Here is a 19,354-nt window from a genome sequence, read left to right as displayed (position 1 = left end):
TTATATAAAAGTAATTTATATTCTAATCAACACTGATATGACAATATCTTATCTATAGAATTGATTGACAAGTACTTCTTATTGATCTATTGTCATGGTAAGCATAATCTCTGTTTCAAATCAACTAGCCCTCATAAACTAATCAAGGGCGGGTCTAGAGTTATGGGTTTTTAAAAAATCGGTTAATTCTAACTGTTCAGCTGCTGTTAACTTAAAAATCCATATTACTCTTGTTTTGAATTAGGATCGAGTTATAACTGTAGTACCATATCATAATTTTTGTCCGCATCTATTATAACCATTGAATTTAAAAGCAACCAATCAAATGGAGAAGAGATGGCCATGTTTGTGTTGGAGAAGACCAGAGAAATCGGTTAAGAAACAATAAATTTGGATGTGACGAAACACATTGAGTGACTCACCTCTCTCTGAACACACGATGACTGTTATCAAGAAGGAAATTTGAAGAATTTATGAAATCAAGGTGAAAATCGAAGGAAGCCCCTGCCAAAGCCCAAATGGATGAAGGGACAAACAATCTTCTGAGCCGTTCTCTTTTCTAACACTCTTCTTTCTCTATATCCATAAATCCTGACCAAATTTTCTCTCTCATCAAACATTAAAAGATATCTCATTTCATGGTGGAATTCTTTAATTTGTTCGTTTCTCTCTAGTCTTGTGCAGCTTTAATTTATCTCAAGTTGTAATTTAATTTGTTATTTTATTCTGAAAATTAAATTGAATTATTGCTGCAGTTACGTATATATGCAATGGGTTTCTTCACATCTTCCTCGTTGGCTTGAAGTTCTGTTCACTGAAAAGTTCTTCCACGCTTGCATAATTCACGAAGACGAAAGAAAAAAAAATGAAAAGAACATATATTGCTTGGACTATTGCACTAGCTTATTCCCTCATTGTTTGCCCTTCGTGGCTCTCATTGTTTCTTGATTTCCTAATGCAGGGCCATTCTTCATTTATTTTGCAAGAATTTGATTGCATCATCCTCCCTCAATCCAGTGCTTGTCGCAATTAAATTAACCAACGACTCCTCATTACCAATCTCACTTCTCTGATTTCATATATGCCTAAACATTCAGCACCGCTAACTACCGATTGCCCCTTGCCCCGTTGATTATAATTTCACCGTCGATTGCCTACAAGACACACGCCATATTCACATACAAGTCATCAGAAATTTTTAATTGCGACAAACATAGTTAAACCCTAATTCCAATTTTCTGTCTTATTTTGCTGTCTCCAGATCGATTTGAGATGAAATCAATTCCATTGATGCAGTACCAAACAAACTTTTCAACCGCAAGCTTGCAAATGATATTACATTAATATGCAACCAGCTCCAACGGTTGTAGGTTGCTGCATTAATTATTCAATAATTAATTTCAATCATTAGATTGACCAGTGAAACATCCAACGACTCAGCTGAATAAGGATAAAAACTGTAGTATGTAGGGATGGCAAAAATCTCTACGGGGACGGGTACCCTCGGAGATTTTTTCCATTCGGGGAGGGTATGAAGATAATTTTATACCCAATTTCTTATTTAGGGAGGGGACGGGAAAATTTTTTTACCCAATTTCGTATTCGGGGAGGGGACGGGGATGAGGTGGAATCCTCATCCCCTACCCATTTCCCCATTTAATTTTTTAAAATTAGTAGTAAATAAATAATAAAATTTAAATTATAAAATTATAAATATTGGTAAAAATAAAAAATATCAAAATATTTATATTATTAAACTTTTAAGCCTAATTAACTAATTAAAGTCCTAAATTTTTATTTAGGACATTAAAAAGACCGAGTAGATTTTAATAGCCAAATATTTTTTTAAATTTTAATATTCTTTAAATAGTTTATACTTAAATCTATTTTTTATTTATTTTTAGATGTTATAATTGCCCACAATGAATCACAATTTTAATATCTAATCTAATATTTGCTTTTGATTTGCTCCGATTTAACTATTGTGTTGTAAAGGGAATAGTTCACATTTATAAAGTGCCCACGCCACCATTGAAAAAGTTAATTTTGAATCTAAATTCGATTTTATTTGTAACAATTTTGTATTAGACTATTAATTTGTTCATGATAGTTTGTAAAAGAAGTTTTCATCTCTTGCATGTTGCGTTACTTATTAATTTAATATATGTGACTTTTGTAATAGATATTAATGTAAGATATATTTTGAACTTTATTTTTATTTAAATTTTTTATTTTAATATGATTAACTCAAAATCGGAAAAAAAATGTATTAGTTATTCGGGGATCGGGGACCCTCGGGGATCGGGGACCCTCGGGGATCCCCTGTTATTATTCGGGGAGGGGATGAAGATTCTCTCAACTAATTCTGACGGGGACGGGGAGGGGACAGGGACATACGCAAAATATCGGGGATGGGTACGGAGAGATCGGTCCCCTCCCCTCCCCTCCCCATTGCCATCCCTAGTAGTATGGTAGTACAGTTGTAAAATGGGTGGATCTTTTGAATTGAATTGATATATAAGTATTAAAATACTCCTTACAACTTATAAAATTTACATCAAGAAATAAAGATTTATTATAACATTATTTGTTTATATTTTTTAAAATTAAATTAAAATAGTTTTTTTAAATTTCATTATCATAACAAAATTGTAAAACCGGTGAACTTCAAAATGAGAGACAAAGTATGTTGATTCCAAAGGGAAAGAAGAAAATCAAATACAGAATCAGATTACATAAAAATTCCAATAATAAAGAAACTTAATCTAATTATACCATACACCTGCTTAAATTTCACTGTAAAATTCTATTGCAAAAGACCCAAACTAAGAAAATTTAACAAAAGAGGAATCCAAAAATAAAAAATCTTAAAACTAAAGATTCCAAACCCTAAATAAAAAATTTAAAAGTGTTTTATAATTACAGTAAACCCATTCAAAAAGTATATAATTAAAATTCATAATTTTGGACACTTGAAACTATTTTAAAAGTGTTTTATTTCCGAGAACATTTAACTTGTCCAGAAAATTTCAGATTTGAAGATAGAATTTCAAAAATTCATATCTTTGGGCCTAAATTTGAACAGCGAAAAAGTGACTTCGGTGGGTTTTTTGTTAATATAACTAATTTATTCAAAAATAAAAGTAAGATAGAGGTCATTTTCAGTAATATCGGTGGTATGGAAAGTGAAATTTTAATTTTCAAATTTAGGTAATCAGTTTTTTAAGTAATTGGGTGTAGAGAACATTTTTGTAGGTTTAAATAACCCTACACATAGTTAATTTGTTATCTTCCTTTTTTTTTTTTTGGTAAAAAAATTTAGAAGATGACGTTCTAAAAAAATTCTTTGTGAATGAATGAAAGGATCACAAAATGTTTGTTATTTTATCTATCATACGAATATGGAATTTTGAACGAATGGAAGGATCATAAAATATTTTTTATTTTATATGTCGTACAAATATCATATTTTAACTAAACTGTCATTATAAAATGTGAAAGAAATCATTAAAACTAAAATTTATTTTTTATAAAATATTTTATTCATTATCTCCCTCTAATATTTTGTTCAATTTTTTGTCTTATTTTTGGAATAGTAAGTTTTATTTAATCTCCAAATTTATTTATAAATAAATAATATTAGAATATTGGGAGAAATTAATATGTTGGTTATGGAGTTTCGAATTTAGTACTTTCTATCACAAAAAACAAAAAAAAAAAAATCAATACGAACATACAAAAAAGTTAAAAATAGTATTATAGATCTTACTGAATCATTGAGTTTCATCGTCCGTACTTTTGTTACGGCTGTAGTGTCGTAAGAAATTCTTACCAGATCTACTTATACAGTCGCAAAATGATGCAACGGTGTTGTTGGCTTCTTGTAGCGGGTTCTCACGTATAGCTATCTTATTGAATTTAAAACTGTTGTTGTATGCTACCTTATTGTAACGCCAAATTTCCATGATTTTAAATTATAAAAATTTTATTTTATTAGAAATCATAAATGGCCTTATTGCCCTTATTAATAAGGATTATTGAATCCATAATTAAGATTTATAAGGTAATTTTGAAAAAGACTTACTATTTTCAAAGTTAACAGAGTTTCTTAAGGTTCTCTATAAATTTATACTTTTCCCCCTCCTCTAACCCTAAATCCACATCGTTTTTTTTTTTATTGTATTCAAACTTTTGCTTTGGGGAAAGAGTCTTAACAGTTGGTAAGTTTTACTCTCTCTATACTCTATTTGATTTCCTATCGTTGTGCTCTATTTAGGGTTTTATTGACATCATTTTAGATTGTTATAGACCGTTATGCATGATTTTAGGATGTGTTTAAGCTGTGTTTAGTGCGCTAATTTATTGGTGAGTCATGTTAGTTAATCCCTGATGCAATATACACACTGAACAATTGTGGACAACAAGAATATCTCGAAATAAAACATATATTTTATGAAATTTTTTAAGAAGAACTTTATCTTTTTTTAAACTAGATATATATGGCTTATTGAATAAACTTTTTTTCATAAGATTTGACTTTGTTTTCAATTTTATATGGATTTTTGAAACTAACACCGTTGCACTGGAAAACTACAATTCTAGTAGAGCGACCAGATTCACAAAATTATTTGTAGAGCCAAACGAATTTGAAAATTTTTGACATTTTAAACAAATGTTAACATATGTGTATAGTATTTCCAGTTTAATTTCATAATTTTTTGGTTAATGTATAATTTTATAAAAATCTCAAAATCCATACTGTTTAGTTAAAGCACCGTGTGACAATTTTGAATTTATCAAGAAACAAATAATTTTGAAAATGTTTTTGGTGTTGGGTCCTCTTGAAAAGATTTATGAGAGATATCCATGAATGTCTAGAATAGTTATATAAAATATTGTGTCATTTTAATTTTTAGATTAAGAGTTAAAATTTCAAGAATCAGACATGTACGTGTATGAATTAGAAAATCAAATTATTAGAATAAGTTGTTAATAAGTTGTAAGGATAGTGTTTGTGGTAATACCTCTCATTCACTATCGGGGACAGAGACATTTGCTCTAAAAGAAGTTTCAGTTTCTACAAGTGACTTAACTCCGATATTGCTCTATGGTGCTAGCAATAGGTAAGACGTTTGGGTGAGTGAGAGATTTTGGTGAGCATGGGTGAGATTGACAAGGGTAATTTAGTCTAAAATTTTGGTGTTTAGCTAATTTTAATATTAAAAAAAACTCGTGTGGTTAATTTTATAATTTACTAAACTTCTATGATTATTTTCATAAATTTTCCATTTTATTATCAACTTTTCGCGGCTACTTTAGACCTGTCAATCCTTCACAGTAATAATTAAGCTTCTTAATTTGTAATCATTGACAATTGAAAGATGTAAAACGGATCCTAAACAATTGGCTTTCCATGTCCCTTTCATTTTCTACGATCTTGTAAAATGCTGCATCTGCAGACTAAAAAAATTTGAATTTCAATACTTTTGAAGGTTTTTATATTCATAACATGTAGTAAACTATTAATCCCATCTCCAAGCATTTTTGTACCTTTTTTTTTAACAGATTCATTTATGAATGGAGAATCTTCCATCCCTCCACAATTCAGTTCTTTCGTTATTCTCCTGACTATTAACTTGTCATCGGCAGCAGGTACAATAACTCCCTCAAGAAGCATCTGGGATAGTAAAACGTTAGTTTCATCATCTCAAACATTTGAGCTAGGCTTCTTCTTTGCTGGTAATTCAAAGAGCAAGCACCTGGGAGTATGGTACATGAAGAGCCCTGACACAGTTGTTCGGGTAGGTAATTGAAACAGCCCAGTTCGCAATGCGCATGGGGTATGGGTTTTAGCCATTGGCAGCAAACCAAACGAACTTTTTCTTACGACGGGAATTATCAGATTAGGATTCTCACCTGACAATCGATTCGCCCTAGTGCCTAAAATGAGATTAAACTATTTCTTCGATTATAATGTTCATAATGATGAAAGCGAGACGTATACTTCACCTTTTCTTTAGAGATCACATTCTCAGTGGCGGTCTATTAGATGTTTCTGGACAAACAGAAAATTTGTCAGCACAAGAAAATCTCCACTGAGTTTGAGGGGTTATAACTCTAGGTTGGGAAGTTAGTACACATGGAGAATTATCTAAAGTCACTTTCGAGTACACTCCAAAAAGTACCGAACATGCTATAATGAAGCCAAAATGAAAAAAGTATATGAATAGTTGTTTAATATGGCTGTTGTTGCTTATGCAAGCACATTGACCACATTGAACCCCACCCAAAGCCTCCTGCTTCCCCCATGGCAAGTATAAACTACAATTAATAGTTGTAATTTTTTATTCTTAGTTCTTCTAGAAGTGAGAATGGGGAGCGGGGAGCCTTTATTCCTTTTTTTTTTTTTAACAATAATTGAGCTGTCGTTCGCAGCTAATACCATAAAGTCCAGCAATATTATCCAGTCAATTTAAGAATTTCTGGCATACTTATCTTGGGCCTGGTTTCCTCCATATTTCGGAAGTAGAAAAAATGAATCATGCACACATGAGCTCACGGGCTTGGCCCATCTTTTAGCCACTTGATGTAAAATAATATATTCATTATTGTATTGGAAAATCAGTTTTAAACTGATTTGAATTAGTCTAGCCGAGTACATCTACATGTCGAAGTTCGTGGCATGGTTTAAGCACTGCAGTTGCTCGATATCCGGTTCTGAAATCAGATTCATGTACTGATTAGTGGCAAAAATCAAGGAGATGAGTGTTGTAATTCAAGGCTATAAAAAGCCTACTGCAGTGACTGATTGAGTAGAAAAAATTCTTCTAATTTTCTTCTCCATCTTCATCAAAGTTATACAATTTACCTGAAAACAAATTAAATGAGTTGTTTCAATCTACTGTAGTTTGGAGTGCGCTATTACAGTTAGAACGCCATTGAATCCTGGAAGATCACACTGTCGTCGATTCCTTTATGCACCTGGAAATTATCCGTGAAGGGGCAGAATCTGTTCTTTAAGGACAGTGCTTCATTGGCACGCCTTGGCTTCCAAATTCATCTCTTTCTGTATTTTATTCATTAATTTTTGTTTTGCAGCTTCTACACATATCAGTTGCATTATTTTTGAAGAGTTGTTGTTCCAAGAACGAGTGAAGCTACTGGAAAATTGGAGAAACTTGGTTTGCAGCATATTGTTATCAAGATTGGTGGCTTGAATACTTTTGGGTTCAATTTAGCTTTAATTTATTAGTGGTGGGCCTTCCTTACAAAGTCGCTTTCACTAATCTTATTTGTTGTGTTTGAGACCGTAGAAGATGTTATTTTAAACCAATGAATTCTGATATTTCTGCAGGTCACAAGAAGTCCATAAACAAAATTTCCCAGCCACCAAAAACTTTTCTACGGTCGCAAACACAATAAATAAGATAAGTGAAAGCGACTTTGTAAGGAAGGCCCACCACTAATAAATTAAAGCTAAATTGAACCCAAAAGTATTCAAGCCACCAATCTTGATAACAATCTGCTGCAAACCAAGTTTCTCCAATTTTCCAGTAGCTTCACTCGTTCTTGGAACAACAGCTCTTCAAAAATAATGCAACTGATATGTGTAGAAGCTGCAAAACAAAAATTAATGAACAAAATACAGAAAGAGATGAATTAGGAAGCCAAGGCGTGCTAATGAAGCACTGTCCTTAAAGAACAGATTCTGCCCCTTCACGGATAATTTCTGGGTGCATAAAGGAATCAACGACAGTCTGATCTTCCAGGATTCAATGGCATTCTAACTGTAATGGCGCACTCCAAACTACAGTAGATTGAAACAGCTCATTTAATTTGTTTTCAGGTAAAGTGTATAACTTTGATGAAGATGGAGAAGAAAATTAGAAGAATTCTTTCTACTCAATCAGTCACTGCGGCAGGCTTTTTATAGCCTTGAATTACAACAGTGCATGAATCTGATTTCAGAACCGGATATCGAGCAACTGCAGTGCTTAAACCATGCCACGAACTTCAACATGTAGATGTACTCGGCTTGACTAATTCAAATCAGTTTAAAACTGATTTTCCAATAAAATAATAAATATATTATTTTACATCCAGTGGCTAAAAGATGGGCCAAGCCCATGAGCTCATGTGTGCATGATTCATTTTTTTGTATTTTGAAATACCTCACAATTTCCAACATAAACTACAATTAATAGTTGTAATTTTTTATTCTTAGTTCTTCTAGAAGGGAGAATGGGGAGCCTTTATTCCTTTTTTTTTTTTTAACAATAATTGAGCTGTCGTTAGCAGCTAATACCATAAAGTCCAGAAATATTATCCAGTCAATTTAAGAATTTCTGGCATACTTATCTTGGGCCTGGTTTCCTCCATATTTCGGAAGTAGGAAAAGAAAAAACATAGAGAGGAGGTAACAGCTAGCAGTACTGTTCATTCGACTAGATAACAATGTTCATTCCTTCTTAGTGTTTCTTGATGTATAAGCATCTAAGTATTGAAATTGCGAAACTTGAACACAAGAATCTTGTAGGACTTTGGGGAACTTGTATTCAAGGAGACAAAAGACTGTTGATCGACGAGCAAAAGAAGATAAACAAGCTTGGATTATTTTATCCTTGGTTTGTGTCTCTTGCCCCTGCCAAGCCTCTATCTAGTTATTCGATCGCTTATTTCTAATTTTATGTGACATTTACAGCGAAGGTGGAAATGATACACAGATAGAATGAAAGCTCCAATATTGACATGGAAAAAGCGGTTTGAAATTGCTATGGGCTGGCTAGAGAACTTCTCTAGACGATGATTTGAACAAAAAAATTTCTGATTTTGGAGTGACAAAAAATGTTATAGTTGATGATGAAGAGGTTAAAAAAAAAAAAAGAATAAAACAATGAGGATAACAGAAACATAATAAGTAACTTCAAATTTTATTTTTTTTTTGGGGTCAAAGAACTTATAATTGCAACTTTTCTTCTGTGGCTATGTATTGCCATGGTAGTAAATCACTTAACACGTAAAACTGCAGATAATATCCCTTTTCACATGTCATCATCATAACTTCTTAGTAGGTCCATTGGTGAAATTCTTGTATTTCTTTGCAGTCGGCAACGAATTGTTGATGGATCGAGCTCGCGAGAACGCCTCACTATCTTCTCCGCCGTTATAGGTGAGTGTCTTATCTCCAAAAGGCAACTGCTTGTTGATGGTCGGAGCTCCCTCAGCAGATCTGGGTCCATCACCTTATAATCTAGTTCAACAATGATCTTCTCCAAGATTTCACTGTTCAACAAGAGTCTCAGGAGCTCAACTTGGTTCGCTCTCCCACAAAATTCGCTCATTCTAATCCATTTTAAACTTGGAGGTAGAAATAGCAATTCGAACTGTTTTGGAATCAGTCCAGTCTCCCCAGGGTTGCAGTCAGCAAATGTTATATGAAGAGATTTAATAGTAGATGCGCAATTGAGTAGACAAGCCATGACTCCAATGTCACCATTCTCAGCACTCAGACCAAGCTCCAAATGCTTGAGATTGCGAAACTTCGGTAAACGCTGCGATAAATTTCTTTCATATCGTAAATGCTGCATGCACGATAAAAAAAGGTTAGTTATTACCCAAGTTAGCTAATCCAAAACCTTATATATAAAAATAAAATACGAATATCTATCCGTACCTTAATACATGTGTCCCGTAGGTGAAGAATCTTCACACTTGAAAGCATTCTAACGAATGTACTGACTCTCCCATCTGAGTTAAAATCAGGAAGTTGCAAGCAAATATCCGCTTCATCTAATTTGGCCCAAATGCCTAAATCAGATTCATTATCTGAACTTGAAAAAGTCATATAAGCACCACAACGGAAAAGGAATAAATTTTCAAGATTGGGGCTTTTGAGCAGATGATGACTAAAGGTCTTGGGGAGAATGAATTCGGACAGTTGCAAGTTCTTCATCTTTGGGAAGAAAAATTTATCAGGAAATCGAGCCATTGCACCTCCAGCTTTGAGTTTCAGTGTCACCAAAAAATTACAACTAAAAATGCAGGAAGGATAATCACGTAATTGATGATATCTAGCAATGAAGAGACCAAACTCGAGATCAAGCTCCTCAACTGAAGCACTGAATGCTGCTAGAGAGCTAGTCCAAATATCAGAAACATCCTGTGAGCACTTAAGTGCAAGTCTGATTATACTCGACTTATTGTCACGCTTTATCAGAAAATAATGCAGGAATTTAGTAAACCTATGCCGGGTAGTAAAATCACTTTCTAGGAAATTAATAAACCTTTGCCGGGTGGTAAAATCATGTTCTTGAAATCTAAGATAGGGTAGAGACTTCCATAACTCTTGCCACCGTTTTGACACGAGGCTGGTCTGTACAACTTCTTTTACGGGAAGAAATGAGAGGATGTGATGAAGAATTGAATCATGCAATGGACTTATTCGATCCGAATCCTTCTCCTTCTTTTGTTTCTGATGAGTTTCCATAGTATTGACCTAGGAGGGCTCTCACAAGGGAAAAAAGATTTTAATTGAGAAAAAAATTTGTCAAAGAAATTAGAATAAGAAACATATTATATTAGTTGTAATTAATCCTATTCCTAGTAAACTTATGATTCTTATTAAAAAAGGAAAAGGAAAAGGATCCTCTTTTAATCTTTCTTCTCTTTTGAAAAGGCAATGACATAGATTGTTAATGTAAAGAAGGCCGATTAACCAAACTATTGTATATGGCATTTGTTCTTCATTATTTCATGAAAAGAAAAAAAAACTGAGCAATCAATTATACATATATATTGGTACCATTTGCGTACGGTCTAAAAGCTCTGTTTTCTATTCATGCTTGCTTCTTGGTTCTTTCATCGATCACACGAAAACTTTTTACCACTTTCAGAAATCTGTAAGTTTATCTTCTATTTGATTTGTTGGCATGGAATATGTAATATAGGTATTAGATAAGACCAGCGGCGGCTGCTGGTTGCTAAGTTTCAAGATTCAATAATACCTTAAGTTTGGGTAAGATTCAATTATTGCATACTCCTCCGATAACTATTAATCACAATCTTGTGAAGATCGATATCAGGACAGCACTTAGTCCAAATTCGTTTACCAACTACTCTCGGATTTTAGGTTGGCAAATAGTAATATTTTTATTTGTACCCAAACAAGCTTAGAACTTCTAGATTATATAGGATACAACGGTGGTATTCGATTTATAAATTTCCCCATGTTTCTTAATTAAACTAGATACATGAATAATCATCCATATATAAGGGCTAAACATGCAATTCTAAAAATACATCGCTGGATTATAACCTCCAAAGTCCTAAACCAAGTCTATAGCATGCAGACACCTCTACTGTATATTGTCTCTTAAAATTTTTTACTTTTAGGAAGAAATGTATTTGTATGTAAGATTTTGAGGACTTGTAAAGAAAAAATGTGTTTTTCAAAAAAATGATCATCGGTGCGGTGAAAAATTTAGTACAAATGAGTAAAATGGTGGTTCAAATAATCTTGTCTCACTAACAAATAGATTTAAGAAAATGTCGGTAGAGATAGAATAGGTGTTTTCAAAAATATCCTCGCCCTTTACTCTTTTTTTTCCAGTTTTTTTTTCCTTTTTGGACCTAATGCTTTGGAGCCCACAACAAAAACAAAATAAAGGCTATAATTCTTCATCACTATATTAATCCTTTAAACCAATATCCATTAACTATCCTCGAACACTATTACACTAATAGTGTGTTTATTTTCTAGATCGGGAAATTGAAATCCACATTCAGAACTATTAACAATGTTTACTAGACAAATTAAAAGGTGAAATTGAAATCAAAATAGTAGGACCCACCTCGATTTGGATTTGGGGAACAGGAGATTGATTCCTAAAAGTCTCCTATTTCTAAGAGTAACAATTTAACACCAACAAAATTCATAAACCTGAATTTATCCTCAGCTCAAAATAAAATAAAAAAAGTAGATCAATTTGCAACCAATCTATGAGAATCAGAAGCCATGACTATTTTCGTCGAATGCAGCAGAGCCGATCGTCGAATATCAGCACCACACCAATGTAGATCATCAGCCATGCGCCACTGATCATTGTCGATCATATGCAGTACTCGTTGATTGTCATTGCCACTTTTTGAACTTCGTTGCCACTTGTTGATTGTCCAGCCATTGCTGCTCACTGATTAGTCAAAAATAATGTTATTTGTTGTTGTTGTTGTTGACAATAATTATTAATAACAATAGGAATAATAATAATCATAATTATTATAATATAATAATAATAACAACAATAATTAACTAAGGGCATGTTAGTGATTTAATACAATTTATTTTGACTCAAGGCAAAGTAAACATGCTAATGGAATATAGTCAATTCTAATTCTGGTTATTACAATTCAAGTAAACAATTTATTTTGATTCTCATTTTAAGAGCATCTCCAAAAGCCTCTACAAATTTTACTCTTCAAATACTTATTTGTTTACCTATGTGGCAAATAGAAGGGTGAAAAAATATGATATTCTCCAAAATACTCTTCAAATAGAAATAAGTTAATATTATTTTAATCAAATAATTATTTTTTTAAAGGAAAAGTCAATAGCAATTAAAGCACATCTCTCTCTTTCTTCAATGAAAAGTAATAAAATATAAATTAAAGAGTGAGAAATTAACTCTCCAAATTTAAAGAGAGAATCAATTATTATTTGAAGAATCTTAATTAGAGTGTCTTTTAGAGCTTTAAATATTGATGTAACTCTTCAAATAAGTAATAAAATCTTATTTGAAAAGTTTTTTGGTGATGCTCTAACACATTCAGATTTCTACCCATTTTGATTCACATTTAGCAAACGCACTATAAATTCATTGGGCAAAATTATCTACAGGGAAACCTTGTAACAGCAAAAACCTTGGGTTCTAGACACTAAACAATTTCACTATGCAAAACGTTTACAGCACCTTGTAACAGCCCAAATCTTGGGGGTATACATACAATTAATTAATTTGTCATCTTCCTTTTTATACCTCCCCCCCGCCCCCCCCCCCAAAAAAAAATATTTTAGATGATGATGCTGCAAAAAATTCCTGTGACCAAACGAAAAGAATCACAAAATGTTGGTTATTTTTATCTGTCATACATATTCTAACCAATCCACCATTATAACATGTGAAAGAAATCAATAAAAACTAAAATTTATTTCTCAAACGTTTTTACTCAATATCTCCCTCAAATCATTTGTTTAATTTCTTTTTTTTTCTGAATTATAAGAGATAAGTTTTATTTACATCCCAAATAAATATAATTTGAATAAATTTTACAAAATAAGTATTTATATAATATTTAAATATTGGGGGAAATTAACATGTCCGTTATCAAATTATAATATTATATACGTGCAATAAAGATATCAAACAGCTAACTTTTGCATCAAACTCTTTAATTTAACCAAATCGTACCATTTTTTGCAGAGCTTATGGCATCGCGGACAGTAAATTTTCAAATTATATTTGTCAATTCATCATCTATCCGTAATGTTCAAATCATGTTTAATCATAATAAATTTTAAATTTTTATAACAATTATCTATCTATCCATAATGTTATGATAAATAAATAAAAATAGAAAGAAAGATGTAGAGAATAGTAAAAGCTGGTAATGAAAAGGATGTGCTTATGACTGAGTATCCAATCAAAATGGAGTTACAAAAAGTTTCACAACACACAGCCCCACAGCCTTACTTCTACTGATACAACAGCAGACTCTCAGTCCCTTCACCTGCATATTTATACTTATTATTACAGATTTGTACTGTGTCTGTGCTGTTTTTGTTTTTGCCCTTTGCCCGCCTGCTACTTTTGCTTTTGCTGCTGCTGGGGCTTGTGTGCTCATAAGCAGAAGCAGCAGCCAAAAAAATAAAAAATAAAACAAATAAATAAATAAATAAAAACCACTGAGCTGCTGCTTTCAGTAAGGTTGTATAATTTATACACTTTAAATTCTTTACTGGCCTCTCTGAAGTCTTTAAAATCTTGCTTTTTTATGTACCCTCTTCACGTTTTTTAATAAAGCACTTGTTAAAAAGTTGCTTGACTCCCACAAACAGAAAGCAGAGATGCTCAAGTTGTTTTGCAGTCCACAAAAGATGGCAAGTGACTCCATTAGGGAAATCCCCTCTCCCTAGTTTCTAGTGAAAACAATTAAGAGAGAAACCCCCTCTTCCTAGTTTCTAGTATAAACAATTAAGAGAGAACAGACATGTAGACAGACAGGCTGTGTGATAGAAGGAGAGAGAGAGCTAAAGCTAAAGCTAGCTAGGGTTTTGGCAGATGTATGGCAAAACAAACAGCTCCTTCCTGCTGCTCTCCCAGCCTACTAGAGAGAGTTCATGATCATATTTAATTGAGCTCATCTAAATGAGATAAAAATTTAATCATTGATAATAAAAGATTATAAGTGTAGTATACGAAGATTTCATGCATTGCATTTCTTGGACTTCTTATTAGACACAAAGTGTTTTACAACAAAAGTGTTAGCGGTATAATGCAGCACATTAGTTAATACTTTATCATATAATTGGGGTTCAAAGACCAAAGAGTTTTCATCAGTTAAGAAATTTCTAGCAGACATAGGTTACAATCTTACATAGCTACAATCCAGAGGGCCTGCTGCCTAATAACAATTAAATCAATAAGCATTGAATTCAGCTTTTAAGCCACACAACCTGAAAAGATTCATTAGAGCACTAGATTAGATCATATGAGAAATTATGACACTATCATTAAAACTCATAAGATTAAACCTGTTTATAACTGACACAATCTTGGGGGGAGGGAGGGAGAGAGAAAGAAAGAATATTAATTCAACAAAAATTACAACAAAATATTGGACTATTTTGATGCAGATCATGATCACATTAGTTTAACAACAAAAGGGAAAGCCAAAATTAAAGCTGTGATTTGGGTTCTGGTTTAATATATTACACCCAAGTATACGAAGCAAAACAAAAGCTGAAAACAGAAACTTTGCCTTGCATCTACACTGAAAGTTTGAGGGACAAATCAATAGAATTAGAAGGTCCACATGCATTACTATCACTGTAATAAGCAGTAGGTGTGAACCAAGAAGCTTCACCATGCACTGCAACTGAAGCTTCTTCCAAAGGAAATTCCAAGTCCTTGGAAGATGTGCTTTTGCCACCTTTCCCTGGGAAAAATTCATACTCCCTTGGAACATTTCTGCCCATTGAGTTACCGTTTCTGTGAATCAAAACCGCTTGTGTGCCCTAATTACAGAAAAACCCCCCAGTTTAACACAAAACGGTCAAAAAATCAATGAAGAATCGTGTCATCATAAAAATTAATAATGAATTATCAGTTGGACCAGTAGATACATATTGTACTGCACTCATATTGCTTTATGCTTAAAGATTAACCTGGTTCTGAAAATTATTGTCATGATATTGGCCAGCATAAAAAGCACTTCTTGCAGCTCTAGCACCATAAACATTCATCCCTTCATAGAAGTTAAAGGTGTTTGTTGGATTGATTAATCCAGGAAATCCCATATTCTCCCCATGGAAGCGCTTCTTCTAGGGAAAAATAAAAGAATAAAATTAATAAGCGCTTCTTCTAGGGAAAAATAAAAGAATAAAATTAATAAGCGCTTCTTCTAGGGAAAAATAAAAGAATAAAATTAATAAGCACTTATTTACAAACAACCATATCGTGTGATCACTTGTAAGAAGTAGGAAAAGAACAAAAATAACGTTCCTCACTCTCTTAATAACTTTTTCAAGCACTTGGTACATGAAAATATATACATGAATTTTAGAACAACAATCAGTTTTTTTCAAGTTGAAATTTCATCAAAAAGAAAAAAAAAAGTTAATACTAGAAACAAATCACATAACAAAAGAAAAGATTAAGAGACAGAGAGAGATTAATGAAAAGCAAAAAACTTTTCATCTCATTACTTTTTGTCAAACTTTTTCTCAAGAACCAAACAACTTATGTATACATAACACAAGATCAAATAAACAAAAACTCAAGAAAAAAAAACCAACAGAAAAGATGTTACCTTTAGGCAAATATCACAATGCTGTTGAGGCAAGACTCCCCATGGCTGCTGGTGATGATGCACATGCATGTTCTTTGGCATTGAAGAGAGCTCTTTCGAGGTCCCAAGCCCAACAAGATTTTTACTCATCAAAACTTGACCCGACCTGCCACCGCCACCACTATGCAAGACTCGGCTCTCTTCCAGAGGACTCAACAATCCATTTCCAACAACAACGGACGGCATACCGTAGTGCCCAGCACCGTGCAGCACCGGAACACTCGGAATCGGCTCTGGAAAGGGCATGTGGGACTGCAAGTGACCATTTTGAATACTGGGTGTGGGTGGGGGCATTTCTTGTTGCCTTAAACGCTCAAGTTGAGCCACTCCCATTCCTCTCTGCGGTGTCTTCTTCTGCTTCTTCTGAGCATTCGCTTTGTTGCTTGGCTTTCTTCCTCTGCCACTCTTCACAATATTAACTCCTGAAGCAGCAGCAGCGGCAGCAGCTTCATGATGATGATCACATACAGTACAAGACATTGTTGCTTTGTATTTTTCCATTTGAGAAAATGTTTCTTTTGAAGATCAAGTGAATCAAAAAGATGAGTTTTATTAATTAATCAAGAGATAGAGATACAGAACTATCACTGTATGTCTTTCTCTCTCTCTCTCTCTGTGTTTGCTTTGTATTTGTATAGCGTATGTTTGTGTTCTATGTTTTTGTTTTGTTCTTTTTAAAGTGAAAAATAAATAAAATTGATTTCTCCAAACATGTTTTTATTGCTTCCAAAAAGCACTTCCCTTTGTCTCTTTTTGATTTCATCTCAATACAATCCCGATAGAGTTTGCATGGCAACAGTAAAACGGGACTGAAAAATACCACCTAGCATTTCCGGTGAAAGAAATTAAAGGCAAGCGAGTGCTTTCCACGGTCCAATAAAATTGAGGAAAGTGGGGATTGTTTATGACACGCGCCCGTGGGAGAGAGTGAGGAAGGAGAACTATAGAATGGCACCCACGGACACGTGTCAATATTTTAGTTGAATTACTAATTCTACCAGGAATGATCTGTACAACCAAAGGGCGTGAACCTATTGAGAGGTGTGGGTGTTCAAATAAGCAAAGCAGGCAAATTGTAGGGGCACTGTCAGTTTTAAGATTACAATTACCAAAAAATCATTTTTTTTTTTCGTTTCTTTTAGTCGTGCACATTGATTGATGCAAATTTTTAACGGTCATGATCGTCTGATCATATGATATTTGTTGTGGAGGGGGGTTGATAATCTTGTTTTGTGGTCCTATCCTATGGATTGGTGCAATCATAGAGGGTAAGATTTGGTGATGAAGATGTGAAGGCTTTGCAATGATGGCTTCCCACTAATGGAAATATCTATAAAATGCCGACTCCATGTGGTGCCTTCTAAAATGGCAATTTCTTCTTTAAACCGGAATGTCTGTGTAAGTAAAATTTTGGACTTTAAAAAGATTATTAATGTTTAATTAATGTGATTAATGCTTCAAAATTTTGTATAGATATGTTATTAAATGCATATGATCTTGCACTTAATATCCTCATGAGACGATGAACTAAAAATACATACATTTTTAATACATAGTGAGACAAAAGTTGTCAATTGGTTAAACAACTTTAAAACATCAAAAGAATCAAACATATGTAAGATATATTCTCTTTTCATGTCACGTACGTTAATACCCGTGGGTCCATCAAATTATAACAACGTTTCATGTAATCTTTTTTTTTTCAACAAGAAACGACTAAAAACACATAATGTCACATCCATGCACCATTCTTATAAAGTTTTCTGTAGTTAATTAAGTCTTTTCACTCGGCAACATAGTAAGTAGTCAAACTATTCATGGGAGAGTTGTTGCGAGACCACGATGAACCCCAAAATCGAATCTCTCCGGTCTGTATATACATATCAAGTGTCTCTATCGATATTATCGTTGCCCTAACATAGTCACAACTCACATGCATATTCAAAAGTTCTTGTCAAGTCTTACATATAATGCAAAATACGCTCATTATATTATCATCGTTTAAAATTGCATAAAATTATCCAAAATTCATAAATGCTGGCAAAAATTAACGCACAACTAAGACATGGTGTATCAAAGAGAGGAACTAGAAAGCGTGAATGTGATCAATCAAATGAGACCGTGTCATCAAACAAGTGTAGCACCAAAATATTGTGCTACAAAATCAAAATGGCGTGATTAAACCAATGTGTATCAATGTGATTCGGGTGAATTAAGAAGATCTCATATTCTTCCCCCCCCCCCCCCCCCCAACAAAAGGCGTGATATCGGGTGTAGCTGACTAGCGCCGTCCTCAAACAAGTTCGACAAATAAAAATCAGCCACGTAAGCACAAAAGGCTCAAAGTTTCCATTCTTCTTTAGCCATCGAACATCTCTCTAGACTACGCAATTTATAGCAAAGAATTATCTTTGCAAGCCAGCGGCTTGAATTAAAAACCTATGAATTGAATCGAATTGAAGAAGAAGTAGACGAAGAATCTCATAATGAAAATATTGATGGGCGGTACCCAAGCTCCCGTGGTCCCTCTGCCACGTGGACAGTGAGCATGAGGTCCCCATATTGTACTTGAAATGGATGTGTTGATGGCCGTGGGGCGGCTTGTAACTTGATGTTTGTGGGTGAGCAGGTTTGGCACGTGTGAGATGGATGCGTAATTGCGGTGTTGGGAGAGACACGGAAGGATTCTTGGTTTCTGAAAGCAGATTGTGCCCTGCATGGGTAAGTATTATTGGATTTTTTGGGGATTTGGGCATTATCTTTTTGTTTACTCTCCTTTATTTCTTTCATTTTTTGTCCATGTAACAACGATAACAATAATAAGGGACTAACAAAAATAAAGCAATATGCCTATACAATTCTTTCATGAAAAAAAAAAAAAACCATGGGGTACATATGAAAACAATTTCATTTATATTTTTTGTAAATTTTTTACGTTAAAATCTCTAAAACGAGGCATTGAGGCCAAGAGTTACTGATTAATACAACAGTAATATGCTTGTTGCAAAGTTAATTATATGTGACTATGTGAGCTCATGGGGGTGTAAATCAAATGGGAGAGTGGGAAGGGAGAAGCAATGTAGTTTTTGATGTTGTTGTTGATTCCTAGTGAGATTGCTAAAAGGAAACCAGAAGTTAGAGCAACTGTTATCTTTGGCTTTATGCAACTTGTGAAAGATGTAACTATTTTCAGATAAAATAGCAAAAGATCCCCTCTCCCTCTCACATCTCC

The 19,354-nt window shown here is 33.5% G+C and overlaps 2 protein-coding genes across 2 annotated transcripts; both read right to left on the bottom strand.

Moving 5' to 3' along the window:
• Nucleotides 1-9,041: 9,041 nt before the first annotated feature.
• Nucleotides 9,042-10,486, bottom strand: LOC107175558 (F-box/LRR-repeat protein 13-like). The gene is made up of 2 exons (XM_015527073.2): nt 9,674-10,486; nt 9,042-9,581 (listed from the first exon to the last, which is right to left on the bottom strand). The coding sequence occupies exons 1-2, from the start codon at nt 10,484-10,486 to the stop codon at nt 9,042-9,044; spliced, it is 1,353 nt and encodes a 450-aa protein (XP_015382559.2).
• Nucleotides 10,487-14,940: 4,454 nt separating this feature from the next.
• On the bottom strand, nt 14,941-16,806 carry LOC102621039 (protein SPOROCYTELESS). Its single transcript, XM_052433862.1, has 3 exons — nt 16,084-16,806; nt 15,440-15,595; nt 14,941-15,289 (listed from the first exon to the last, which is right to left on the bottom strand). The coding sequence occupies exons 1-3, from the start codon at nt 16,621-16,623 to the stop codon at nt 15,041-15,043; spliced, it is 945 nt and encodes a 314-aa protein (XP_052289822.1). The 5' UTR covers nt 16,624-16,806; the 3' UTR covers nt 14,941-15,040.
• Between the last annotated feature and the right edge of the window lie 2,548 nt (nt 16,807-19,354).

Source organism: Citrus sinensis, chromosome 9 (genome assembly GCF_022201045.2).
Source record: "Citrus sinensis cultivar Valencia sweet orange chromosome 9, DVS_A1.0, whole genome shotgun sequence".
Classification (NCBI taxonomy): Eukaryota; Viridiplantae; Streptophyta; class Magnoliopsida; order Sapindales; family Rutaceae; genus Citrus; species Citrus sinensis.
This window is presented reverse-complemented; position numbering and strand designations above follow the sequence as displayed.